Below are 27,632 nucleotides of genomic sequence, written 5' to 3'. Positions count from 1 at the left end.
CCAGGGGGCTGATGATCCACTATCCAGGAAGCAGTGGCCTGACAGTGTGTGCGAGTGTAGGGGAGAGCTGATGGTGCCTTAGCTGCTTTGATAGGGTTGGTCCTTTCTGGAAGAAGCTGATGTTGATCCCTTCTCACCTTTTCCCTCATGATTGCTGAGTGATTCATATACAAGTTCTTTACACTGACTTCAGGCTGTAGGGAGTCCTGAACAATGTTTTTACTTTGATATTTGCCTGTGGGTGGTGAAGTCTGTTCTTGGCAATGTGAAATGGCTTTACGTGACGGTGGAGGTATGGGAGATGGGGTTTTGGCTGGAAAGAGTTGATAAGAAGAGTGGGATTGGGATGCATGAAGGTCACTGGTTGTCAAATACTGGGACAGCATGGCTGGAATTTCAATTTCTGTAAAGTCTGATCTGCGGCCAGGTCTGCTGTCAAAGCTATGCCTCCCTGAGACTTTTGGGAGCTGCAAAGCCTCATTACCAGACCAGATCACCTGAGGATCCCTTCGATGGGGAAGCGCATCTTCCACCCTATGTGGCACGGACACGCCTTCAAAGATGTAGTAAGCGGGATTGGTGTAGCTGCTTGGATTTAGTTTGGCAGGGAGCAGCTGAGGACCTGCAATGAATTAAAAAAGCCCTGAATTAAGCAAACTCAACCACATACAAAAGTTACTGTCATCCTCAATTCTCACTCATTAGCCACACAACTTTCTAATATTTCTTAGGGTTTTGTTTCAGTTTCATTTCAATTAGTTCCCAGAATGAGTTAGCTCCTTTCAGTTAAAATAAGCTTTGTTTTTATTTTTATAACATCGATAAAAGGTTGGCTGGAGCAAGATTCAAGAAGTTCAGATGAGGTATTACTGTATACTTTGTGAAAGCAACTGAATCATATAAGGATGCCATGCAAACATCAAAGAAGAGGTACTGGTTTAATAAACCAACGCGTCACTATCTTTTCATGCTTAATGTGTAAACAAATCTAACCAAACTGACAAAGAATAAAGCATTTTATATTTTTACTTCATATTAATTACAGTAATTACCCACAATTGTTTTTATAGTTTCCACATCTCCAACAATGTTGGCTCTGTGTTTAAGCCAGGATTGTGCTCACTTACAGGCATGTACGCAGACAGCTGCAGACACTACATTCACATAGTCATTAGTTTTATATTTTCCACCTGGAGTCTACATTAAGGACTAGTGCATTTTTCACAGAATGTAACATAGGCACAAGATATCATCACTGAGTCATATTCCGGTGGATCCTAACATGTAAAGAGCCGCAGTAACTAAAACACCAGCATTTGTAGTTCCCGTAAAAGCTTACTTACACACACCTTACTCTACATACCACAAACTACACATAATTCATCCAAGCAGACTTCAAACTTGGAAAAAGCACGAGATTAACAATTTGGTCGTGATGTTAGATGGCATCTATGTCTGAAAGCAAGTGTAATCCCAGCCAAAGCCCTGCACAGCAGTTTCTAATAGTTTCTGACAGAGGCAACTAAAGATATATGCCTTCCATATCACAATGCCTTCAACAAGAAAAGCCCATCTGCATGTATTTAACTAACCAGCAAAGTTTCTCAATGATGCTGCACTTTAAAATGCCAAAAATGTATTCTAGTCTTGGGAAATTTGTGCCATCAGATGCCAGAGATTGGGAAACGTAAATTTTTAGACATTCAGATTAAAGTAATTAAAGTAGTACATTTCAACATCTATGCCAGTTAGATGGGAAACAAATTTCTCTCATACAATTCTCTAAAATAAGTGTATACAGTGGAATGTGAATCTAAATGTAAGCATGATAGTATGGAAAAATATAGACAAAATGTGCTCACATCCACTAATCATTTGTACAACGTCTGTCCCAGAAAATGTCACCGAGCCCCTTTTCTTGACAAATGACGCTGTCCTCACCTGGTTACAGGGATCCGTGTCACTGCAGGAGACATGTGTCCCCTACCAGAGCCTTTATGATCTTTCTCAATACTGAAGCACTCTGGAAAAGTCAAATCACAGGAAATGAAAATCTCATTTTCTAGTATACAAAATGGACTTACAAAACTAAGTCTGTTTGGGGTGATTAGGCCAAAGGCTGTTGTTGTTGTGTGTGTTGTGCCTGACCTGATGGCATAATACCCATCTGTCCTGTCTCAGGATGCATCTGGTCAGTCAATCGGGAGCCAAAAGAGGAAGCAGCCGATAGATACCAGCAAGTGTAAAGCCAAGCCAGGGATCATTGAGGAACCAAATAGAGGAAGCAATGTGAAACTCACAGGAGTCAAAGAAAGTGACAGAGGATGGAGATGAAGGTTTAGTGGGAAGTGATAGTGCAAGCAAGGCAGAGATTAAAAGAAGACCAGTTTCATGTGACCCACCATAGATCTTCTCCCGCGTTGCTTGCTTGTCCTTGGGCACATGAACTCTGACACGTCCGCGTATGGAGCCCATTTCCTCACCTCGGTGACTCAGAAAAGTCTCAAACTGGTCAGATGCACCGGTGACGGAGCGCAGAGCCACACAGCATTCACCTATGGCAAAGATATTTTTTATAAAAATGCTCGTTAGATCAAGTAAAACTTTGTTTATGTATGAGATTTGACACGAGATGGTTGCAAAGCCAAATAAAGGAAGTATTAGTATTGATAAGAATATAGTAAATTTAATAAAAAACACTATTGCATTGTGTTTTAACATAGTTGGGTCTTTGAAGTCACTGGTTAGCAATGCTACAGTCATGAAGGGACAAACTTGCTCAGCGACCAACCGTATGATTCAAACCCATCACATGACTTCACAGACAGCAGCATGTGTTGATCTTGAAGATGATCCATGTCAGACATAATTGGAAGGAGCTATAATAGGACACACAAGTGAAACACAAGTTAAAAAAAATAATAAATAGATGAGTTATATTTTAGCCACTTCTCAATAGTCTGAATGCCTGACCTTTGGTAGTTGTTTGAAGGACCAGGCGAGTTTGAGAAACCCAGGAACGTCACAGCTCTGTGAGTCATTCTCACTCGAACGTCGCGTCTCTGCAAAGAGAAATACTAAAGATAAACGACTCTGGTGCATAATGCTTCACAAAAAATTCACTTACTGATATGAAACCATACCTTCAAGGCACAAAGAATGAAATTCAATGAAGAACTTTGCCTTGCTCGCCGTCTTCACAATCGCCTCAATACCTTCGAGAATAATCCAGGCCCTCTCCGTGCTGGAATTCGAATCTGTTTGAATTGAAAATACTGTACTGTTAATTTCACGAAGACATTCTGTCAAAGTGCTTATGTCCAAAGGGCGGCAACAACCATGACAACACCTGTTTTGGAGGTGGACTGTGATGTCACTCCCACTTGATATGTGGCAAAAACAGGTGAATGATCACTTGTGAAGATGTCATCTGTGCAACCTAGTAAGAGATAATATATTACACAACTTAAAAAGCCGCACTAAATATCTCTGTGTGCTGTTGCTACAGCAACATGACTTTGTGGTAAAGCACATGAGCTGTTAATCATATTTGAAGGAGTGTGTCAAAATAATATCCAGTATCTGTTTTGTTTCAACAGTTTGCTTGAGTTTGTCAAAATAGAAGTGTGGCTTAAAGAGAGGAAATGACCGTTGCTTTCATAATGGCCCACAACCGAGTAAGTTCATTTTATTGGGCGATAGGTGACTGGTCATTACCGCAGCAGTCTGCACGGCTTACCGTATGCAGTGCAGGTGATGTGCGTCTCTGGGTAGGACTTCCACAGAATCCTGTCACACCATGATGGTACATTGACTCGCACCTACAGGAATGCATTTAGTCATAAAATAATCAACAGTGCATTGTATTGGTCTGCGTAAAAATGAAATTCATATACGTATTCATAGCGTGCGCTCTGAAGGATTTCTGTTATGCCAAACATTCATGTTCTAGAAATGAGTTTAACGCTTAGCCTCCTATTTTTAGAGAGTGGGTCAGCTAGTGTCAATCACCAAAGCACTTCTGACCCTTTAAAGAGGATTAAGTTACAAAAAAGTAACAAATAACTCGTCTTAATGACTGTATATTTACTGTATATTTACTTGAATGATTTAAATTTGATTTTTGGGGTGATTTGGATCCAGCCCTGAAAAGGTTGGTGATTATTGTTTGCACACACTTTTACTACATCTTTTCATTCTCAAAAAAAAAAATACACAGTGAAACAAAAAGTCAGCTTCATGTGAGGCACATGTGCTAATCCAGTTCCAGAATGAAGTAACAACTACCGGCAACCACAGACAATGAGACTTCTTGCAACATGCCACTTTAAAAGTTACCCCAATTTTTGTGAACTATTCAGGTGTAAATATTGTTTTTATTTTCGGGATGTGTAATCTGTTGTGCGTTGTTTTGTTTTTTTTATACATTTCCTTGTTTTTCAGAAAGAAAGAAAAAAGAAAGCAAGCTCACCCCTGAGGTCTTGTACTTTTGCCATAGGTAGCAATCTCTAGAGCCACGTTCATACCGATAGGTGGGTGGAAATGCTATCTTCTCTTCCTCTTAACCATGATAAATAAAGAAAGTGAGAAGAATAAGAAAAGTCAGTGTGGCACATAATGAGATCATACTGTTGCTATTTAGGAAATTGCATTTCAGCATTTTTCACAATGCGTGCAGATATAATACTGGACTTTCAATATAAAACAAGGCAAAACTGAAACTCACTGAAATAGAGAAAGGCTTTCCTTTTGTGTCTCTCTTGGGTCAGCTGGTCGGCACACATTAGCTCCTCAAATTCCCTTTTGGATACATGCTTCAGGATGTCCTGGAGTTAGTAAGCAGTGACATCAGTGTATAGGGTGTCACAAATAATTGTTATTTCACATGTACTATTAGGAAAATCTTCAAGTGTGCTAAGTCACTCAGTATGTTAAGAAACAGGAGAACAAAGAAATAAGCAGTGTCAGTCTGACCTGTACGTCCAGGTCAAGCCTGTAGTTGAGGTCTCCACACCAGAAGAGATGGGTGAAGCGCAGGCTTATGTCAAAAGCAAAGAGCTGTTTGTCACCCAGAGACAGCAGCCTGAGGATGTCCACAAAGTTCTGGTTCCTCCTGGACATTAAACAAAAAGAGATACAACAAAATAAAAAGTGTTTTTTTTTTGAAGTGCAAGAAACGACCAGAGCACACAAAATTTCTAAACACATTTGGAGAATGCACCTCAGGACTTTGTCGCTTCCAGACGTCAGGTGGCAATTGACGAACCCAAAGGACGTTCCACTGAAGTGGAAGGAGACCCCAACAGCTCCCTTGTTACCTGAAACAATAGAAGCAGTCAAAATTAAATCTACAGGTTAATGAAACATCTTGTCCTATCAACAATCATGCACAGAGTTTGGGGGGTCTTGCTGTATATTTACTGAATTTGCTTTGTGTGCACTTGTGATGGTGAGATCATGCAGAGCAGCCTACCCAATGTGTTCCCCAAGCCAGTCTTCACGCTGGCTGTGTTCACATGGCTGATGCGACTCTCATGCTCAGGCTTTACAAACACGGCCAGCCTTATATTCCAGAGGGACTGCACTGCCACCTACAGGACAATACCCCACATTGTAATACTGCATTATTGTTTCCAACCAGTCAAAACAATTATTTAACGGTTTCCAAAAAGGCAAACTCTGGAATGAAATGCTTTATTTTTAGAGTGTGTTGTTGTTAAAAATGTTCCCGTTTAAACATTTTTACTGCATGAGACAAAATGTGTGTTCCCATGCACTTCGTCATCTAAGGAGCTTAGAAAGAAAAGCGTCTGGACTTCTTTAAGTTGCTTCTTCGGTTCTGAAGTCCAGAGCTTTTCTTTCTAAGCTCCTTAGACTACAATGACCTGGATGACTGAGAACCTTCAAAGACATGCACTTAGTCATGCATATATATTAATATTTGGGCTTTCACATAAGTGTTATTGCCCTTTAAAATTCTAAAGTGTTATTGTTTTAATTGTATATGCTATAAGAAGAATAAAGCACTGATTTACATGAGCTTAAAATTAAACTTTAATGACAGAGGTGACCCAATTGTAGAACATGGCAAAAGATTGATATTGATATTCATTTAACCTGTAAAGTAAACTGTAGGACTAATGTTGATAATTTTTTTTTAATGCAAGCCTCATTTTTGAAATACTTCTGGTCAGATCAAAGGTATTATAGCGCATGAACTCACCGTTTGTATAAAAATCAAACAGAATAATATAAAATTAAATATGTGGAGATTTTGGGCTGTGTAAAGATAAATGTTTTAATAGCTGGATGATTCTTTTAGAGGTATGAACGTGGACTGAATGAATTCTGTAAGGAACATTTGGAAAACTGAAATTCGGTATTAAAAACATTTTTTTAAATTTAGTTTTAATAATGTAATTATATAAAACCAAAGCTGCAGGACGTGAACATAATGTGATGTTATGTATGTAAATAATAAATAAAAGACAATTGGATAGGATAAAGCTCCTCACTTTATCCTATTAGTGGACCTTGCCTCTGATTGTTGAAGTAATTATTACATTTCTATGACAATTAACAAACTTTGATGTATAAATTCAATCAACCTCTTATTTAATTCATCTGGATGTAGCGTTTTCAGTGGGTGAAACATTTCTTTGATCATCCAAGTGACTTCTCTTAGACTGAAGAAGTCACTGATGAACAGATGAACAAAATCAGCTTTTTGGGATTTGCTTATCTGGATGATTTAACATGCATTTAACAACCCATCTCTCTACATTCACATGTGATGGATTTAGATTAATTTACTCCATATTTAGCCATGGGAATCACAGAATTCAGCTGAGAAGAAAATTGAGAAAAGGACACCTACTTGTTTGAAATCAATGTGAGTATAGCTGCGAAGGGTTGCTTTGATGTGATCTGTCCACTCTCTTTCCCCCTGGGGGTTTTCCTGAGTCCCTAAGGCATAGATGTCATGAGGAAGCAAGGCGGTTGAGTCATCAGGGGTGTGTCCCAGACCGCAGCAGGTCACCCACGACTGTAGACTTCGAGGAGGAGGGGAGCCACCTGCACAATTAAAACAGAAGAAGTCAGAGCTAAAAAGATCACCTAACAATAACTCAGCACAATGTTGTCTGGCTGTGAAAAAAGACTCCCATTGTGTTTTAATGTTTACCCATATTCCAGGTGCCAACAAAAACGGAGATCACATCAGGTTCACTCCGCTGAGAGTGCCTGGTTTTCATCAGCTGGAGGAGCTGGCAGAACGCATCGCATTTCTAAAAGAAATGACAGTGAGTTATGATGAGAGAAACAGCAGATTCCAGTAAATGAAAAACTTCAGTATCGCGCCTTACCCGTGCACTCTCAAACGTCATCTCCCGCGGTGTGCTGTGGTGGCTGTCAACCATCATGCGTACCTTGGCTGGACTGCTCTGAAACTTGACAATCTGAAGGACTGATAAACAGGGAAAAAACGGAAAATAATAAAGTAATACATACATATAATAATTATTAAACAATATTTTTGCTTTGAAGAGATACGTTTTAGCCACTGTAAATAGCTAGGAAACAAAGCAAAGATTTCCTTACTTCTGTCATGTGAGACTCTTTCTATACCAAATGAGCCAGTCTTCTTGTCAAAAAGCAACACTCCTGCGTCCACATCCACAGAAACAGTTTGTCTGCCATACCTCAACATCTTCACCTGAACAAAGACATCAGTACATTTAAGGTCAGAGATGAGTTCATTTGTCTTGCTTTCAGTCATCTCTTTAAAAGATGGCATGTAAGTGAAGAACAGACTATAGATTTTTGATTGTAGTAAAAAACTTGAGGCTTTTTCTCGCTCTAGTTTACCTGAAAGGAGTAGACTGGCAGCTGCCGGGCATTGCTCTTTGCGGGGGTTACACAGGTCGGTGATGGTTCAGGAGGGGGTGGGTTGGGCTGCACTGCCAGGTTGTGATTAGTCACAGCATCTTGTAAAGCTTTTAATACCTTTATGGGAAAATGATATCAAATGCATTGTTGCAATGTATAACTTGTGCTGTCTATCAGGGGAAAAAAAGGGTTTGTTTTAATTTATATATAATTATTAACACTTTATTATCACTTAACCGAACGCTATGACTAAAGGTAAACTTTAGAAAGGATAAAGACTAACAAAAAGAGCTGCCTGGTAGTTTGTTAAAGACTTTTAATTCTTAGTTATGTAGCTTTATTGCCCATGTAAGAAGTATATGAATGAGTTTTCGAGTGTTAGACCTTTTTCAGCTCCACAGCAGAAGTTTTATTTTCATCGTAAACGTACCTTTTTCTCCAAAGAAGAAAGGAGACTGACCAAAGCTGAGATCTTACACAACAGGTTCTCTATATCCATCTCTGAACCCTTGTTAACAATAAAAAAAAAAGCACTCAATTAGTTTGTCTATATGGATGTCTACTACATTTAGTGCATAATGTTAAGAAAAAAAAACATAATATATAGTTTGTATTGTACCTGTGCCTTGAGGGGTGTTAAGGAGCAGCTAGGATGGTCAAAGACTTTGGCCAGGGTCTCCAGACTTGAGAGAGTCAGATCAATCTCACTGTTGAATAAATAAATGCACAATTTTAATTTACCCATTATTCATCTGTTATTCCTAACTTCTTATCCAATTCAGGGTCATGAGGAAGCTGGAGCCTATCCCGAAAGGTGGGGTAAACCCTGGGAATGTCTATCACAGGGCTAACAGAGAGTAACATCGCTCACTCTCAAAATCACACCTGCAGACAATTTAACATTAACCTAATAACAATATCTATGAACTGCAGGAGAAAGCTGGTTTACCACAAGAGCACCCACACAGGTACAAGAAGAAGATATGAACTCCAAAGAAAGACCTCAGTGGACCTGCGATAGATTCAAACCCAGAACCTCCTTGTGAGGCAATAGTGCTAATGACTTTACCATCATGCTTTCCTAATCAGTCTCAAACATACGTAAATTTTAAAGAAGTGAATCAAAAATTAAAAGTCTATTGCAGGTGAACTAGTATATATCCTGCATATAGCAAACAATGACACCTTGTGTGTGGCAATAACAATCCGTACACTGCAGGCTGCTACAACTGGTCAAAAGCTCAGCATTGAAATCAAGTGTGAAAGGATGCTAACCTGTTGAGGCCTTGGCAGGCAGCACCCAGAGTGCGTTTGAGGTGGCATAGTGTTGTTGCCCCTTTATGCACATTCTCAATGTCAAGAGGAAGCTCACTGAAGAGGTAGTCATTCAACAGGCCAATCACATCACCTGCAGTACTATTAAATAAACAAGGAAAAAAATCAGATTATATTGTATAAAGCATGAAAGCCATCTTTTTTGTACTGAATATGAGAGAAACAGAGTAGGCTAAGAGCAGAGGTTTAACACAGAGCAGACAGTATATCAGCACAGTTTATTAATAGGGCAAAAAAGTCAAAAGAGGGAAGTGCTTCGCAAATATTTGCTATGCTTGATCGCCAACAGGTGCATGAGCTAATAAAAGAGCTGATTAGATGCAATCATATTAACGTGAAAATAGAAATTAATATGCAGCATAAGTTTGTAAGAAACCACATTCATGCATGTGACTTTATGTGATGCAGTAATATCAAATATGGACACTTCTTATTAAAAAAGGCTAATAATTTATAACATATACTGTGCAAGGAATATCTCTGAAATAGGTGTATTTTTGGCAATGGAATTATTTAATAAATATACCTGGATGTGTTTAGCTCTTGCAACTTATCGAGAAACAGGGCACGAGGGGCTGCTTTTGCTGGGGAGCCTATGAAAGGTACTGTGCCGACAGACGCTGGAGCAGAAGTTGGCTTCTCATCATCTGTGCATACGCGAAACACAACATTTGAACATTACAGCGCAGAGTGAAGGATCTAGACATCGCTATTAAAGCCACATGTTTTATTATGTGTACAACATGCAGGTTAATAAAGGGTACAGACAAAACAGATTTATCGTGACATCCAACCTGAGCTCTCGTCACCACTGTCCGTATCACGGGGTACAGGATACAGCAGAGGAGTGACCAGGCCTTTGTGGGGTTGCTGGTACCCCAACACCAAGTCCTCCAGTGTCCGGAAACAATTCACCTGCACCCCTTGTGTTGTCTATAAAACACACAAATGCAACAGCAGATGATTCATTTTATGTCTGGTTTAAAATGTCTTGACCTAGCCTAGCATAAATTCTCATTCTACACAGGAAGAAAACCAAAAAAAGGAATGCAGAAGGTAAGGGATGCAATAATTCTGTTTAAATCTGTCGAGTAGTTTGAATTAAAAAGAGTATTTCACTTTTAAAAGGTTGTGCATAGAAGTACAGATATTACTGCATAGCTTCAACGTATATGCAAAAGAATGTGCTGCTATATGAAGGCCTTGTTTGGATCCACAAACACTGAAATGAGAAGTTCTTAAACTTGTTAAGAATCAACGATGAGATTTCAAGATTGTTAAGAGAAAATCTTCCCCGACTGTGTTATAAGATAATTAAATTACTAAGTAGATTTTAATTTGTACAACATATCTTGTTTTCAATGAATGTTTCACACCAGACCTCCACCCCCTTTCCTCTTCCGAAATCTTGCTTGGTAGAGCAAAGCAGAAGTATTGATTTGCATGACAGAAAAAGGCACATGCAGATGATTTGCTGTGATAAAAGGTGTCCCTGAGAGATTTAGAAAGCTTTCCCTTGTGGCCCAACAGAGAGATGACATCACTTCCAGCTATTTCCTGACTATAGCAGCACTTAGCTCTCTGTTTCACTGTGGTCCTGCATAAAAAAAAAAAACCCTCTAAAATCCCCTCACCACATAATAACAAATTTCTTTTCAAAATTATCTTTAATACATGACTAGATTCATACAACACACATTAAAACCACAAGCTCAAGTAAGCCTTCTCTAAAGGTTTTCACTAAAATCTGGAAAACTTAAAGTAACTGAAAGCAGCATGATTGGAATTTAAGATAAAAGAAAAGATGCTGCCATAGGTACTCACACTCTACAAAATGGCATGGTACATATTAGACCACAAAACCAAGTGTGCCCTTTTCCTGTGCCCTCCTTTAGAAGTTTTTGTTTTTGTTTTGTGGTGAGAAACCAGTTTTTGGCTTGAGCTAAATGTCTGTTTTGCCAGGAACTCTTCAAATAGTATTTTTATACCACAAGGGTCTCTTGAAAAGCAATTAAAAAGAAATGAAAAGGAATAGAAGACAGTGAAAGACAAAATTGGCCCCAAAATACCTCCATGGCCCTCTTGGAAAAACAAAAAGGCAAGCGCACGACTAGTGAGTTAGTGGAGCAAATCCAGTGAGGGAAAATACATACTGAAGGTTTATACACATGGCAGTGGAAAAACAACTGAAATAGCAACAGAGTTTTAGGTCTTTATTGGAAACTGGAGGATTTTTCCAAGTCAGCGGCCTTAAAAAAACAAACTGCCAGACAATCACTATTAAACTTGTTATTGAACTTTAATAAGCAGACACTGCTATAAAAAAAAGAAAGGTCAGAGATGATTTGTGGTTTATGCCCCAAAAATATTTATTCCTCTCACTCACCCACTGAGTGCGTGCTTTTGTTGGTGCAAACTTTGTGCTTGTGTGTGTTCTTTAATAGTCTAATAATCAGGTCATTTGCGAACTAAATACGCCTGCTCGAAGCATCAAAAACAGACACATACCATCTCTGGTTTAAACTCTCCCACATCCAACAGAATCATTACGCTTAACACAAACAGCCCCATATATACACATGACAAATAAGCACACCCATTGGTCAATGACTTAGTGTGTGGGTTGAGTAGGAATCTTTGAGACATTAAAACAATTTCTCCTCTGTGCTGCTGAGCTCATGCTGCAAGCATGCAGCCACATGGCAGAGATGCCATTCAAACAACAAAGTTACTGCAGTTGTAACAGAGTCTTTACAGAGACGAAACACAAACATGTTCCTGTTCTCCTCACAACAGGCAAAAACAAACCAACGTTTGATCCTTCTAACTTGAGTCGTACTCCCCTCCGTGTGCACAGTTTGTGACAAGGTTTGAGACGCGTATGGTGTGGTCTTTTTACTTGGGTCCTTTTTTCCAGGAAGAGCATCCAGGGCCATGTGACAGTGAGCACTCACCTGAACTGCTAGAAGACCATCTGCGTCAGGAAGAATACGATAGGTGTGAACATGACGTTGGAACCTTTAGAAACCAAAAATTACAGTGGTTATTGGTACTGCAAAATACTACAAGGCAAATGCTCAAAGGCAAAGTGTGCATAAATGTAGGTTTTTTTTAAGGATCCCATGTGGATCCCATGTGTGTATTAAAGACAATAATTTTCTCAGTAGTTTTACAGATCACTGACTACAGATCAACAATGTGTCAAAGAAGAACATCATCTCCATCCATCACTTCAAAAGACACATTCAGGCAGCATATAAAGATGAACAGGTTTAAAGTGTTTTGCTACAGTATATTACATGAAGAAAGTGATGGAAGAAAGGGTCAGTACAAAAAGGGGGGAGGGGGGCAATTTCAAAGAGTGAATGAGATACTGAGAAAAGAATGAAGGGAAAGTGGGAGCACTGTGACCAGCCAGGCTCAGCTTTCAGGAATGTATCTGGCTTTGGCTGATGAGCAGTCAGCGTAGTGCGGTCGCTGGAGCTCCTGCCCACTTTCAGGGGCCCCAGGGAAGAAAGAGGGGTAAGTGGGGAAACAGGGAGCAATGAGCTAGGGTTAGACAGCCTGTGATGGACTTTACTTGGACGATACCATCTGACTAGTCTGGACAGTGTGTATTTGTGAAGTCTGCCCAGCGTGTAGGCACTTTTAGCCACAGATGTTCCTTCACTGCCTTCTGCCAGATGATGGTGAAAGTGATGGATATGACAGGATGAGAAAAGCTGCTGAATCAATTTACAAATGACGACATTCTGTAGAGCTAAATGCTTAATATTTGCCAGGTCTATGTGCCAAAATCGAAATGTCTTACATGGGTAGGTGTACTTATTTCTGGTTTTGTGTAAAAACAGAACAATAAATGAGTAATTTGGTATTTTCAGTGAGCTAAAACAAATAAAATGAGACTTTCTTCCAATACATTTCGCAATATTAATACAGAGGGTCACTTATTATTGCATTTTCCCTTCTAAGTTCTGAGGGATACAGCATTACTATCAATGGCTTCACATTTAAAATGTGCTTGTTATTAATATACCGCCTAAAGAGTATAGTCCATAAGATAATTGTGTTCGATTATGAGAGGCAAACGGCCCACTCTCTAAGTATGTGAAATTGTGTGTGTGTGTGTGTGTGTGTGTACTCACAGCAGGCATAATGCATAGGCTCCTGGCACAGACTCACTGTCTCTCACTAGGTAGCTGCCATCCCTCCCTGCCCGTGCCAACAAGTCCTCTGCATACACACGGCTGATGTCACGGTGATACCATGCTGCCGTAGCCATGGCAAACAATGTTGAGAGTTATGATCATAAAAATAATCCACATGAGGTGATGACATAGGTTTACTGTCACACTTGCTCTGATAGCACCGCACTGGAGCTCTGTCACCTATGTCATTAGCCACTGAGTGTGCTGAGTGGTCTACTTTAGTGTTTCAGCCTTTCCCATGATCCTCTTCTTCATGACCAAAGTGTCAGAAAGAAGAAAATTCTATCAGCTAGCACTTCCTGGGTTCCTGTTGTTTTCTTCTGGGTCACATATCCTGTTGAATTGAGGTCACAAAGAAGAAATATCCAGCTGAGCGCAAGGTTAGTCCACTCCAGCAACAGCCTTCAGTCCATTTATCTGGTAATATCCTTGTGTAGAGAAAGACCTAGTTACAGTTTTTGGTCGCAAGTTGCTGCACCTAGGTGGGTGTGTTGCTCCAACAAACACAGACCATCATAACAGAGTGAGGGAGGGAGAAAGAGAGAGAAGGAGGTAGAAGAAAAACAGCGAGAAGTGCAGAGTCTGAATGAAACAGCCACCCCTCAGGCAATGACGGAGCCTCTAGCTAAACCACAAACACAAGCCCTCCTCTTGTCCCAAAACAAAAGCCCCACATGCAAACAACAGGAAAAGAAGAACCAAGAATGGCAAAATAAACAAATCAAGCTGCACACACAGCACTTACACACTCCCAGGCAAACACGCAGGCAGCAAAGACAGAAACATACCAGATGGAACTCAGTCAGCACTAAAACCAGACAGGCATGCAACAGAAACCAGACTAATTCAAATGATTTCCCAGCTCTGTTGCCATATAAGGGAATAGGAACACCCTCCAAAAGTTCAGCTGATCACTGCAGTTGCCTTTCCTTCTTCCAAGCTCAGATTCCATTTGGAGTTTGTTTGGTTGGATGTAGGCTACTCTGGGAAATTTACTTTCATGCTGGAAGAGTGTGCTGCTGTGTGTGTCTCGTCAGAAAGGTTCCGTCTGCTCTGGCGTGGTCTCCAGCGGTTCTTCAGAGTGCTGTCAGAGCAGAGGGAGGGAGCACAGAGGCAGAGGACAACCCCATAAGAGCACAGGGCAGACAGAGGAAGTGACTCGACATTCCAGATGGCGGACATAGCCAGGAGAATTCTTGTGAGGCCCTCAGCTTCACCACCGGAGTGTGAAACAGAATGCTGCTTCCTTTTTGTTATTTCCTCCCCATTTATTTTCTTCTTCTTCTTTCCCCTGCCTTTTGTCTTCCCTCAAATTCTAAACAGAAAGCACAGCTCTCTCCTCATCGGTGAGCTCTTTGGCTTAACTTCAATTTCTTCCTCATTTGCCAGCATCCTTATCCTCAGACATTTCAGATTCTGGCCAGCATTTCACCCCTTCTTTCTGTCAGCCAACCCGCTTTCTTGTTCTAACCCTCCCTTCACTTCCCTTCCTCTATTGCTCACTCGTTCACTCCCAGCTAAACGCTGTGTCCATATGGTTATGATCATCCCTAACATTCTTATTTTTGCCCTTCTAAAGCATCACTCATTATTCAGCCCTCCTACGTTCCTCCCACTACATTAGCTGGAGCGAATAACTCTGTGGGAAGCTGTTACTGTTCTGCCTCTTGCTACTCAGCAGAAATGTGCTGACCACCAACCACATAGCCCATAAAACAAATAGACACAAGTACATCCCAATCTGATGATGCATCTACCTAACTCTCAATCTGTGATCAGTTCTTTTTAGAATAACCATGTGCTTTACACAGCATATTACTGAACCATAAAAGCCAAGCTGAAGCACTATATGCTAACTAGCACGCCCAAGGTGACAAGGAAACAATTAATTCACCCGCTAATGTTTACCAGGGATTCATTTGTGATTACCTTAGTTTTGGTAATTATGATTGACAATTACATAACTGTGCCTGAAATGTCATTGCTGGTTTGGCTGGTATTTTAAAAATATGATCTGATGGTTCATCTGATGATGAAAATCCAAAGTGATTACAAATCATACATATGGTTAAAAATAAATAAATAAATAAATAAAAATAAGGGTAATTTATCAAATACTGTTAAAACACTTCGAACCTTAATAATAATAATAATAATATCCATCCATTCGCTTCCGCTTATCCTTTCAGGGTCGCAGGGGGCGCTGGAGCCTATCCCAGCTGTCATAGGGCAAGAGCAGCAGCAGAGCAGCTAAAAGCTCTGCTTCCTGTGGTGGGTTGTGCTACAAGAAAAGCCAGACTGGGTGAGTAGGAATCATTCACCCTGATGCAATCTGTTCATTATTTTATGCCAGGCCAACAGATATTAAGATAAACTGACTGGTACTTACATAGCACTTTTCTAATAACAATAAGATGACAATAAGATGAAATAAGATGAAATGTTTAATTCTTGAAACATAATGACTATATATTATATTTCAACAACATTTCAGTTGTTGTTCAGATGTTTTTGTCAATCAAAAACCACTCAAGAGACAGTATCCACCCCAGAGTCACATCACTAGGTAGGAATCACTACAGGATTCTTGGATGTCAGTCAGGATAGCAGATTGTTATTCTTATATTCATGAATTTAAGGAGGTCACACCTTGTGGCCTTTTCATATGGCTAGAAGAAAGAGAGAAGTGAGAGAACAACAGTACATAACAGAAAAAAAATATTGATCACATCAGACACAGAATGAAAGAAGAAACAGGGTGGAGGCTGATTGCAAAGTCAACTGTAAGCAGGCAAAAGCAACTTAAAAAGTGTGTCATATATGCGGTTTTCCAGTTGAAGGTTAGAGCGGTGTATCGGCTAAGCCATCAGCTGGTGTGGGCTAGCAGTGAGCTGCCAGACTGAGCGCAGCAACTTAAACAAATGCCATGCTCAATTTCTCAAGTTTTAGTTTAGGTTTTTCAAAGAGAGAGAGAGTGTAGGTGGATTCACTGGAAGTTAGTGACCAGAAGAGCTCTTCACCAGAATCAAAGTTATGATAAACACTGACAAGTTCAATATTATTCCTGCTAAAAACTCTTTGTTTAGTCATAGATTTTTGTATATAACATTCTAACAAACCACAATTGTTGTGCAATGGTAATTGGTTTCTGTCACATCTGTTACTCTATCCAGTTCTTTCAAATGTTGTGCTTATGTAAGGCAAGGACTGGGCAGGATACTGAAACAGACACAGAGACGGGCAAATGTACTCCAAGAGTCATCTGCTCGCTCTCACTTGCCAATGCTGGCAGTCAAATCAGCTTTTGAAACTGACTTTTATCCTTCTCTTTACCTTGAATCAGAAACCCTGTCTGTCTGTGTGGTAAAGATGCTTGATGAGCTTTAGAGTTGCATGGATCAATAATATAACAGTCAAAATACAAAATATTTTGTAAAATAATACGACAAGTAATGGCAAGAGTTGAGCTTGATAAAAAACATACTCAGTATTCCTAAATCATCTCCACTATAGGATGAATTAAACTGCCCTTACAAAAATGTAAACTGCTACCAGTGTAAAGTATAGCTGTTAGACTGATTGACTTTAAGAATAAACACAATCCCCATTAAGGCACATTATAAATCACAAATCGTTGACGAGTAATTGCTCTCCTTTTGGATGATTAGGCATCTTAGCAGCGATCTTTCTAACTGATGCCACAACCACTTCAAGTTACAGCATCTTTTCAGTTAAGTTAATGAGCAGCAGCTGCTAAAAATACCATAGTTAAAGGTCACACAGCAGGCACGGAGTACAAGTGGCATAAGGCCAAAAGGTCAGCTTACCTGACATGAAGAGTTCACAGTATGTGTAAATAATTAAAATCGGTGATGTTAACTGTAATGATGTGCACCAATAAATTTTTGCTCAAGGTTACACCGACAGCACCTCGCACTGTTGGAAATTGATGTAATTGGCTCAGCATCTGAACTAATGGAGTTACTGTTAGCAACAAACACTGCAAGTCTGTCTAAATTTAGCACCATGATGAAGACTGTGTTGCTAAGAGGTAGTTAATACCATGGTGCTGTAATACAATGGGACAAGTCAGCAATCCCTTTGAGAGACAATACTGACTGTCTATATAAAGTGCTTGCCTAAATTGTCACCAGATTAGCTATAAGGGGCTTATGTGGACGTATGTGACATCACACAACCAAAGGTTAAAAGAATAAAATAAAATAAACAAACCGAGAGAGACTTAAAATGGTGTATGAACATAAACTATTATAAAGCTAGTCACTGTGGTGCCTTTAGAAACACAAGCCCTAAAGAAAAAAATTCTTCCCTCTCAATAAACATGAAGCAGTAATTTTGAGTGAAATGTAATTGAAATATATTATATCAAAGTTTTTTTTTTTATTTGAAATATTAATCATTAAGGAAATGTACTTGCTATGAACTGAAAGTATAGCAATCAAGTAAAGTTCAAATCAACAGATTTCATTACATTTAACACTTAAAATTAGACTTATAATTTAGATGTAGTTAAATTTGTTAAAGTTAGCATTTTGGGTATTTTGGAGAGTGTGTTTGTACCACTTTTGCGTCCATGTTTTCCATCTTTTTTATAAAAAATAAAAAATTGTCTCATGTTTTAAGTTTTAACTTTCTATTCCACTTTTAATTTTGTCATGAAAGCTCTCAATGATATCAAGGGTCACAATCTAGATTTCTGCTGGACCCCAGAGTATGTTAGGCCCAAGCCAATAGCTACCCAGACTAGAGGCCAGCCAGTCGGCTTTTAGCTTGCTTGCTCAGCCTAGACTGCTGTTTGCTAGCCAGTAAAAATGTCAACTTTCACACAGTTAGCTAATTGCCTAACTGATTTCACCTTTTTTGGGAAGGGGACATGCTGGTGTTCTTCACGTATGCCCAGCAGCCTTGGTGATATCTCTTAGCCTCCTGGGTCACTTAAAACCAATTTAGCTCTTGAGTCATCTGGCACCCTTCTTTTTTTCTGAGTGTGCAAGACCTGTCAACACCTCTCCTGCTCTTCTTCTGCTCTTGGGTCGACATTTGATCTATTCATGCCTCAGCTGAAACATCACCTGTTGCTTGGCCGACTACTGTTATTTTTCTGGGTCGACTAACACCTCATCTGTTTCGAAAAGATGGATGATGCCCAAACCTAGGTCCCATCCTCAGACAGCTACATCCCTACATCTCTTTGCCTCATTTTCAATCGACACAAGAACAGTTTCTGAACCCAAGTCCACTCACAATTTAACAATTTCTGAGACAGTTCTTAGTTAGCATAGTATTCCCTTCTTCCTGAGTCAAAGTTTACTGACATCCCCGTATTACTAAGAGTCCTGAGACTTTGAGTCTGTTGATATTTCTTCTATTTCTAAATTGTTAATGAGTTGACAGCTTCAAGCATTTTGGATCCCTTTCTTAACTGCAGGACATCAAAGGAAACACCTGAGCACTGTCAATTCTAGGGTGTTAAAATCACCAGGTTCCACATAAAGATGCTCCTGTATATCCCCTACCTTCCAAAAGTAATTGTTTACTTTCTCACGATAACTTCTTGTGTATTAGAGCAATTGGAAGCTTGCTTTTCAATCCCTTAAGCTGTGCAAGATTTTACTGCTTTATTAGAATCACAGAAAACATTGAAGTGAAGCTGATTGTTTTCTATACTGCACTATAGTGGAATGATCAGGACAGCTTTAACCTATTAAAGAGATTTAACACCTACCTGGTGATCCGGTGCTGTTTTTCACACCAGTGCTGTCTTGCCAGGACAGCTTTAAAGAGATCTCAAACCTTGTACCTGTATAACAGTTGCAGGGAGGCCAACGCACACATACACCAATCTCATTCATTATTCTTGACTGCCAAGGTGTGACGATCCATCCAGCTCGCTTATTTATCAATTAACTACTTCAGGCTAAAGAAAAGATGTTTGATATGCTAAAGGTCACTGCTAATAAATGCTGGTGCTTTGGCAGACATTAAAGGCGGGTCAAACAAAATGCCTACAGTTCAAGTAGACCAGTTTCATAGAGCCCAAACTAACAGATCCTCATTAACTTAAAGCCAAATATTCCAAACCACGGAATCATGGCATAGCCACAAATTCTGCTTCAGTTTTCATACTTCAAATAGGATCCCAAATTGGCATGACATCACAATATACTCATGCTTATCATTAAGTTGCTCAATCAACCATGCTCATAGCTAAACAGTAGAACTGCCAGGATGATTTTGTAATCAGACTGATGCTAGCTGTAAGGCTGTGTTCCTTGTGCAACATTAAGTCACTTGGATTTATGTAAACCTCCTATGTGCACAGATTGGGCAAGGCTTGGTGGAGGAGCCATCTGTCGACCTGCTACCATAACAACTAAAATCCAACTAATACCACTCTACTCTAGTTTAAGCTATAAGAAAAGGAGTCCTTGAACATTTATTCCATTCAAAAGGCATTCTTTACAGCTTAGCAAGTCTTAATTAGTATTTTAAGACCATCTGAAGCTTGAGAGCAAAGAATTCATGAAAATTTTGTTACTAAACTATATTATTGCACCATACCTGCAAAGTATCAAATTCCCAGTTTTATTCATGCATACATTTACTTCTTAAAAAAGCTCAAATCAATACATAAAATGAAAAGTTTTTCTGCATTACATGCTGTACTAATGCCAAGGCTCCTATCGTTATCTTTTATGTTGAAGCTACGTGCACAGTATTATTTTTAAACATGCTGTAGGTTAAAACAGTAGTGTTATAATGAAATAATCAGATTTTCTCCAAAACAGCCTTCTTCAGGACATTAAGCTTAAGAGGAGGGTTTCAAGGTTGGGAGGTCATAGTATAAAAGCAATAGGGAGTCCGTGATTGGCAGGCACTTACACTATCAACAGTGAAGGATTAGAGAGCACAGCAGAGACGACTCACTGTCAGAACCGAGGGCACGGTAAGTTAGCGTTTTTCTTGCTGACCTGCAGCATAATAGAATCAGATGAAGAAGGTATATGAAGAAGGTATCGGATCACTGTAACTGCACAGAACAGAGTCAGCATTTGTTGGAAATTTATCACGGTATTATTACATGGGAATATGTAGTTTTTATCAATATTTATATAGCCGTTAACAAGGAGCGCATGGTCTGTGTCACGCTAGGTATTAGGAATGTTGTTTATTATGATTATGATCTTAAACTAACCATAAAATCAGAAAGATCCTTTCCTATTAGAAGTTATAGGGAACAACATGACTGTCGTTTGCCATAGTGTCATCAGTGAGGAGCTTTCTAGCGTGTACTGTACCAGCATAATAAACTAAAATTGACACAGATAACCAAAGCACCTGATAGTTATAGCTTTTGTTGCTATCTCGTGTTTTAAGCTATTTATGACTTTATTGTGTTTTGGGGGTTTTTTTGCAGAGTGGACCTAAAATTTTGCCATCGACATGTCCAAGTGAGTGTGAAAGGTTTAAGGCTTATTCACGGTAGTCATCAACAATGTTAATATTGTGACAGTTTTAGAGAGGTTAAAAATCAACCATCAAACTTTCAATATAAAATCCAAAAATAACTTTAGGCAACCTGTTTAATGCAGTTAAATATGAATGATTTCTAAATAATTAATTAATTTTGATTATTTATTTTATAATTATTATTATTGAAATAAAAGTTGTTCATGAGGGATGAAAGCGATAATTAATTTAGAAGAAACAAGGATAGTAGATTGGATGTAACATCGTGACAGAAGTAGCTTCTGCAGCAACCTTAAAACTTCTTAATTGCCCCTTGGGGATAAATTAAGTCTTTCTGATTCTGATTCTGATTTATTTAGACACTTAAGAAAAAATCCTTATTAAGATGGATTTTGTGGATTGGATCTTGGAAGGCAGATTTACAAGTAAAAGGAAAAGCATTAAAAGGATTATGTGGCATTTGAAAGCGACAAACACCACCAAGGATTACCTGTTTGTTTACTACATCCGCCCAGAACAAAAGGATTGCACTCTTGCACTCTCCATATCTTGGGATAAATTTGGGTGTTAAATTTGCCAATTCTGCCACTACTTTTTGTTTTGTAGCATAAACAGCTATTTCATAAAATAGCCTGCCTAACCCAGTATTGATCCAAATATGTCATTTTCATATTTTATATGATGTTTAACTTTGTTTACTCAGCTTACCCAATCACACGTCTTATGTTAAGATTAGACATTTGTAGCAGCAGGTTCAATTAGATTTTAAGCACTAATCCATCCTCACAGGAGAGGAGCAAGGGAGTTGATGGCAAGTGGGAGGTTATCCAGGACAAAAACTAGAAAAGTTGTAAGTGCACAAATATGTTATAGAAGACAACTTAGAAAATAGGGGGAAAGAGCTCATTATTTATAATCAAGCAAAAATAATGAAATTATGGGTCACTTCTCATTTAGACTTAACATCTTGTGTTTTTGTCTGCATGTGTTTTAGGGCCTTTTTTTTAGGACTTTCAGGTTCAAATACTCTTCAGATTCAGATTCTTTTCTTTTTTTTTCATTTTCAGAGTATTTAAGAAGACCAGTGGGAATGGAACTGTAAGTGGCTTCTACAATATAATCATTACAGGGCACCCCTTGAGCACAGGGAGGAGTGCAATTTGTATGTTGCTATTCCAACTTCCCGAAATAGCGTCCACATTTTTTTTAATCTTGTGGAGGAGTAACCGTTTTCCTTTTTCTTCATTTCATATAGATTGCCTTGTACTTGGGGAAAAGGGACTTTGTGGACAATGTGGATTCAGTAGAAATAGTTGGTGCGTGGCAAAACTGCATCCTGATATATGTGAATATATGAACTTATAAGAATCTCTGTGAAAGATCTAAGGCTGTGGATTGACTCTTCTCATATTTGCAGAAGGGGTAGTTAAAGTGGATCCTTCTGGTCTTAACAACAGAAAAGGTATTTTACTTTATAGTCTGCAAATCATAAAAGTTATAAGCGATGATTTACTGACACAGACTGAAACAACACATTTTTCCACTGCAGTGTATGTCTATCTTGCTTGTGCCTTCCGCTATGGAAGTGATGACTTGGATGTCATCGGACTGACCTTCAGAAGGGACATCTGGCTACATCGCGTTCAGGTGTATCCACCTACGGGTGGCAGCGAAGCTAAATCCCCAATGATGGAATCCCTCTTGAAAAAAGTTGGAGAGCAGGGGCACGCCTTTTCCTTCCAGGTCCAAACCCTTAATCTTTCTCTTTGCGTAACAACAAATAAATTATTTTCAATGCAAGGTATTTTGATTAACCTTAGATCATATCCCCGCTTTTATTTTAAAATCATTTTAAAGTGTAACGTTCATGTATGTGACTCATTTCTTCTTTTTCCAGATGCCACCAAATCTTCCATGCTCAGTTTCCTTACAGCCTGGGCTAAATGATTCCAGCAAGGTACAGTTACCATCCAGTGTTATTATTTGCTTTCTTTAAGTTTTACACATTGTGTTAAATGTTTGGAAAAATTAATTTATCTGGATTTCGCCTTGTTGTAGGCTTGCGGTGTGGACTTTGAGATTAAAGCATACATTGCCAACGCGCCTGACAATCCAGATGAAGTCATTCAAAAAAAGTATGTTTGTGCAGCGTCATTTTAAACCTTTCAGTCTTTGAGCTGTGTATGAAGGCCATGCATGGGTTATTCTCTTCCCTTTTATTTCCTTCTAGGGATACTTGTCGTCTGATGATTCGTAAAATACAGTTCGCCCCAGCTAACAACAAGGCCGGAGCCAAGGCTGATGTATCCAAGCAGTTTATGATGAGTGACAAACCAGTGCACTTGGAGGCTTCCCTTGAAAAAGAGGTACTTGAAAATATACCAAATGCATTTTTACCATTATAAATATTACATAATAATTGCTAAACTGTGTTTTAAAATCACTCTTTTCCAGGTTTATTACCATGGAGATCCAATAACCGTTAAAGTGCAAATCAACAATGAAACCAACAAGACTGTGAAGAAAATCAAAATCTCAGGTAAGGACCCAAATATGTCTGATCAGAATCATTTTTGTTTGTATAGTTTGAAGAGATGGGGGAAATATTTTCAAGGCATATAGTTTAATTCATACTTCTAACATGAACTATTTTTGTGTTAAGTTAACCAGCTCACAAGTGTGGTCATCTACTCATCTGACACTTACGTCAAGGAAGTCTGTGCTCAAGAGTTTGGGTAAGGCGAATAATAACCGGACTCGAGTCATTTCTGGTTCAAATTAATGTATCTAAAAAGTACATTATGTGCTGTAACTATCAGTGAATCTGAGGCTAATATCGACCCCCCTCCCCACACACACACACACACCAATATTCCAATATGTCTGCATTTTATTGCTACTTAAAATGAAAAAGGCCCTAAGTAGATTAACTGAAAAAAATGAATACTAACCTAGTGTGAGTTCTTTTTCCCTCTATTTCACCTCTAAACACAGAGAGACCGTAAATGCCATCTCTACATTTGAGAAGTCCTTCCAAGTAACCCCCCTGCTTGCCAACAACAAAGAAAAGCGAGGTCTTGCAGTCGATGGACGTCTAAAAGATCAGGACACCAACTTAGCATCCACAACGCTGTAAGACTTTTAGGTCTCTTTTAGGTGAAGCTAGGATGGGCCTTCATCCTCTTATTGAGCAGCAATGTTGTCACTATATATTCTGCTGTCCACTTATAACACCTTAAACCAAATCCCCAAGGTTTAAATCGTAAACTATTCCCATCTCCTTGCAGGAGTCAAGGAGAGAAGGAGATGCAGGGAATTATTATCTCCTACAAAGTCAAGGTCACTCTTACAGTTTCGAGTGGAGGGTAAGGCTTAATAGAAAACACTAACCCATAACGCTTTCCTTTTTTTGTGCCAAACTGTGCAGACTAAGGGATTCTTTTATCCTTTCTCTCTGACCATAGCTTGCTGGGTGGTTTGACAGGACGGTAAATATCAGTTCTCCTTCATTTATTACCAGTTGTGTAAATGAATGCAAATTATTCATGAGTATATGTTAATCTGTAAAATGTTTAGTGATGTTGTCGTGGAACTTCCTGTGACACTGATGTCCCCAAAGCCTGCAGGTGAGTTCTGTATTTTGCAAACTGCTAGTGCCAGCTAAATTACCATTAAAATACTTCCTGAAATATCACTAAAATTAGACAGCAGCTTTCTGTAACTGATCTTACTGTCATCTATATGCCATGCTCTCCCTTTTACTGCGTGCCATTACTGTGTACTGAGCAGAAGTGTAAGTATAAAGTATAAAATAGTCTCTATAAAAAGACGTGTATTCGCCTGTGGCAGTGATAATTGTATATGATGTTCATGTTTGTTTCTCATGAACAATTATGTGTTTTATGAACCACAGCAAATTGGATTAAATGCCTCTTTAGTTCAGGTGAGGTCAACTCAGATACAGTGAGTTGTGCAGTGTTCACTTCTTCAAGGGTTACTGCCACTCCTATAACATCCCTACACACTAAAATATTAGATGATGACATAAAACACATGTTAAAGAACTATTTGGATAGAAAATTGCATGAATTGCAAAAGCGCAGAAGTGATGGCCCTTGAACGAGTGTCCTGTTTTACCCTTCAATCCTGTGTGAAAAATGAAATTTGAATCCTCTTGCTCCAACCCCAAGATCAATAATTAAAAGATCTCCAGTAGACATTAATAGCAGCATGTATGCAGATTTTTGAAAGTTGGGCAATATCTGAAAGTGTATGAGTCTGAAAAATTGCAGATGTTATAAATGCAAAAGAAGGGGTGGCCTGCAATACTGTATAAAAATTCACAAATCAAAGTAATCCATTACCCAATTTTCGAACCAGACAAACAAACAAACAAAAAAAACCCAAGGGACACTACAAAATGTATGTATTGAAAAATGTAACCCTTCTACAAAGACAACTTATCAAATGTTGAAACTCAAAATGTTTTAAGTTAAATGAGATAACTGAGTGGTTGTAGAACGAGTACCCCGACTGAGGCTGGCACTTTCAGCAAAGCAAAGATGAGCGAGAGGGTTTACAATTCTGTAAAAGACTGTGTGAACAAAGAGTTCAACAATTAACAGAACTACATAATGTTATTGAATGATTTAAAAGCCCAGAAAAATTTCTGTATACAAGAGACAAGGTCAAAAAGCATAATCTGGGCTTAGAAAAGGGACCAACCGGCTTGTTATTAGCACAGAGAAGAAGGGAGGGGTGCACGTATCATGTGTAATTTGCACATCTGTGATGGCATCACTAATGCTGAAATGTATATGTAGGTTTCATAGCAACATATCCATGGCTTCTAGTTCACATAAGGTCTTGCTTATTTCCTAAAACAATACTAAAAATTAAGCACATACTCCAGGTGCTTAACTAGCTCGCAGTCTCGTTCTGTCACCAAATGAAAATATTTGGAGTGTTATGAAATGAAAAAGACCCCAGACTGCAAAGAAGCTGAAGTCCTACATCAAACAAGAACTGGGAAACACTGTGCTCTCAAATTACACCAACTGTTCCCATCAGGCCTCCCAAATATTAACAGTGTCCCTAAACAAAAAAAGATGTGATCTAAAATAATGATGAAAATGCCCCTGCCACTCTCTCTCTACAAACACAAAAAGTATCTAATTTTCAACATTTGATATGCTGTTTTTTAAATACAGCATTTAAATAACTTCCAAATCATTGCATTCATGTTGCAGCTTTTTTGGAAACTGGATTGTACAAAATTAGATGAGATATATTCCATAAGTTACCTTGAATAATGTTAGAGTCACAGTCCATTGTCTGTCCATTTTATCCACAGGTCAGATATCACAGTTAACACCACGGATGGTTGAAGCAGCCAGTCAAGGAAAATCATCTCTCATGCAGAGAACACAGAACACAAAGGAACTCATTATCAGCAAAGAAGAGCACAAAATGCTCAAATTTCCCCTGTATATATTCAATTCTATTATAAATAACTATGAGAACTCAATTACTGAGGGTCAGAAGTCTGTGTGAAATTTCCGTGCGTGACATCATAGCACTAGAATCCAACAGATGTGTCCCACAATAGAGTAGAGCTTTCAATATGTGTCATTGGTAATGAGGATGCAGAGCTTGATTTAACGTAATCTTTATTTTTATGTCATTAGAAATTACATGTTGAAAAATGGTGAATGGATGAAATGAGTGGCTATTCTAAAAACACAAATGTGACACTCTGTTAAGACAATTAAGAGAACTCAATAAATCCATTTTTCTCAAGTACAAACTTCTCTTTGTTCATATTTATGATCTGTTTTGGTGTTGGAAGGGGTTTTTTTTCCCCACACTAACCAAACTGATACATTTTTATGTTTATGTTAGCTATCATTTTTTGCTAGATTAAGTCACAGTTAAAGTTTTTCTGGGTGTAACCAGTTATTATACCACTGCTCCGAAAAGTTGCAGCAAGCCATGTCCTTCCTTCCAGCTTTCGGTAACATTTCACATGGCCTACTTGTCTGTAAATAGTGACCCAAAAATATATAACCGTTTCTCTGCTTCTTGTGGTTCTTTCTCCCAATAATAGTGCAGCGGGTTACAGAAACAATCTTTCAAAAAACAATACAATTTTACATTTTTTGTTTTCATCTGGTGCCATGCCATTTATTCCCATGCATTTCAATGAATTAGATGTATCTGATGCATGAAGACTCCTTTGCCTATGGCTCAGCTCTATCATGCTCACACATCCTGTCATAAAGGATTTTTTAGGTAACACAGAGAAACAGATAACCATTTACCATCAAACCAACAGCCACTTTAGAAACAACGCTTAACCTAACTTCACATTTATGTCTTTCTTTGGAATCTGACCTAGAATCCTCTTGCCGCACGACAGCACTGTCCTTCATTGTTATATTGGCCAACTCGCGTTACGAATATAACTAAGCAATCATAAAAAGACTATTGCAACTTTGGTACCCCTAACCACCTGTGGATGATTTTGCAGCAATGTTCAGTTATTTGTTGCACTATAAAATGTTTTCTGATTGAGATACAATATTCAGGAAGAGCTTTTTGTGGTTAATTCTACAACTGGAAGACACTTTATATAATAATAATAATAAATATATAAAATAATAAACTTTTTTATTAGATATTTCAGTTGCTGTTTGCTACAGATCAAATGAC

General features: G+C 38.7%; 2 protein-coding genes across 7 annotated transcripts; one reads left to right on the top strand and one right to left on the bottom strand.

Annotated features, from left to right (window-relative positions):
* Positions 1 to 429: 429 nt before the first annotated feature.
* inppl1b (inositol polyphosphate phosphatase-like 1b) lies at positions 430 to 15,185 on the bottom strand. Of its 5 annotated transcripts, none has more exons than XM_040015228.1 (25): positions 13,368 to 15,182; positions 12,177 to 12,240; positions 10,017 to 10,155; positions 9,749 to 9,869; positions 9,163 to 9,303; positions 8,507 to 8,594; positions 8,318 to 8,395; positions 7,867 to 8,004; positions 7,600 to 7,714; positions 7,365 to 7,465; positions 7,184 to 7,286; positions 6,878 to 7,074; positions 5,474 to 5,591; positions 5,222 to 5,318; positions 4,975 to 5,113; positions 4,727 to 4,826; positions 4,472 to 4,560; positions 3,740 to 3,821; positions 3,350 to 3,439; positions 3,144 to 3,257; positions 2,974 to 3,062; positions 2,792 to 2,879; positions 2,403 to 2,555; positions 1,942 to 2,023; positions 430 to 622 (listed from the first exon to the last, which is right to left on the bottom strand). In XM_040015228.1, exons 1-25 carry the CDS (start codon positions 13,502 to 13,504, stop codon positions 556 to 558), a joined length of 2,730 nt encoding a protein of 909 aa, XP_039871162.1. In that variant the 5' UTR covers positions 13,505 to 15,182; the 3' UTR covers positions 430 to 555. The 5 variants fall into 5 exon arrangements, 4 of the variants coding, with proteins under 4 accessions (XP_039871162.1, XP_039871163.1, XP_039871161.1 ...); XR_005693801.1 differs by having other exon boundaries at positions 508 to 622; positions 1,863 to 2,023; XM_040015229.1 differs by lacking the exon at positions 430 to 622 and adding an exon at positions 2,149 to 2,188.
* arr3b (arrestin 3b, retinal (X-arrestin)) lies at positions 14,526 to 27,039 on the top strand. 2 transcript variants are annotated; one of them, XM_040015231.1, is made up of 18 exons: positions 14,526 to 14,628; positions 15,620 to 15,732; positions 20,869 to 20,902; positions 21,989 to 22,019; positions 22,177 to 22,237; positions 22,339 to 22,383; positions 22,471 to 22,664; positions 22,819 to 22,878; positions 22,980 to 23,056; positions 23,152 to 23,287; positions 23,376 to 23,460; positions 23,584 to 23,656; positions 23,916 to 24,053; positions 24,209 to 24,286; positions 24,386 to 24,409; positions 24,498 to 24,547; positions 24,711 to 24,714; positions 26,275 to 26,428. In XM_040015231.1, the coding sequence occupies exons 3-18, from the start codon at positions 20,895 to 20,897 to the stop codon at positions 26,306 to 26,308; spliced, it is 1,098 nt and encodes a 365-aa protein (XP_039871165.1). In that variant the 5' UTR covers positions 14,526 to 14,628; positions 15,620 to 15,732; positions 20,869 to 20,894; the 3' UTR covers positions 26,309 to 26,428. The 2 variants fall into 2 exon arrangements, with proteins under 2 accessions (XP_039871165.1, XP_039871164.1); XM_040015230.1 differs by lacking the exons at positions 14,526 to 14,628; positions 15,620 to 15,732; positions 24,711 to 24,714 and having other exon boundaries at positions 20,409 to 20,902; positions 26,275 to 27,039.
* The last annotated feature ends 593 nt before the right edge of the window (positions 27,040 to 27,632 follow it).

This window comes from Simochromis diagramma, unplaced genomic scaffold, assembly GCF_900408965.1.
Source record: "Simochromis diagramma unplaced genomic scaffold, fSimDia1.1 OVJJ01000685.1, whole genome shotgun sequence".
Lineage (NCBI taxonomy): Eukaryota > Metazoa > Chordata > Actinopteri > Cichliformes > Cichlidae > Simochromis > Simochromis diagramma.
The sequence above is the reverse complement of the archived record's forward strand: the minus strand, read 5'-3'. Positions and strand labels throughout refer to the sequence as shown.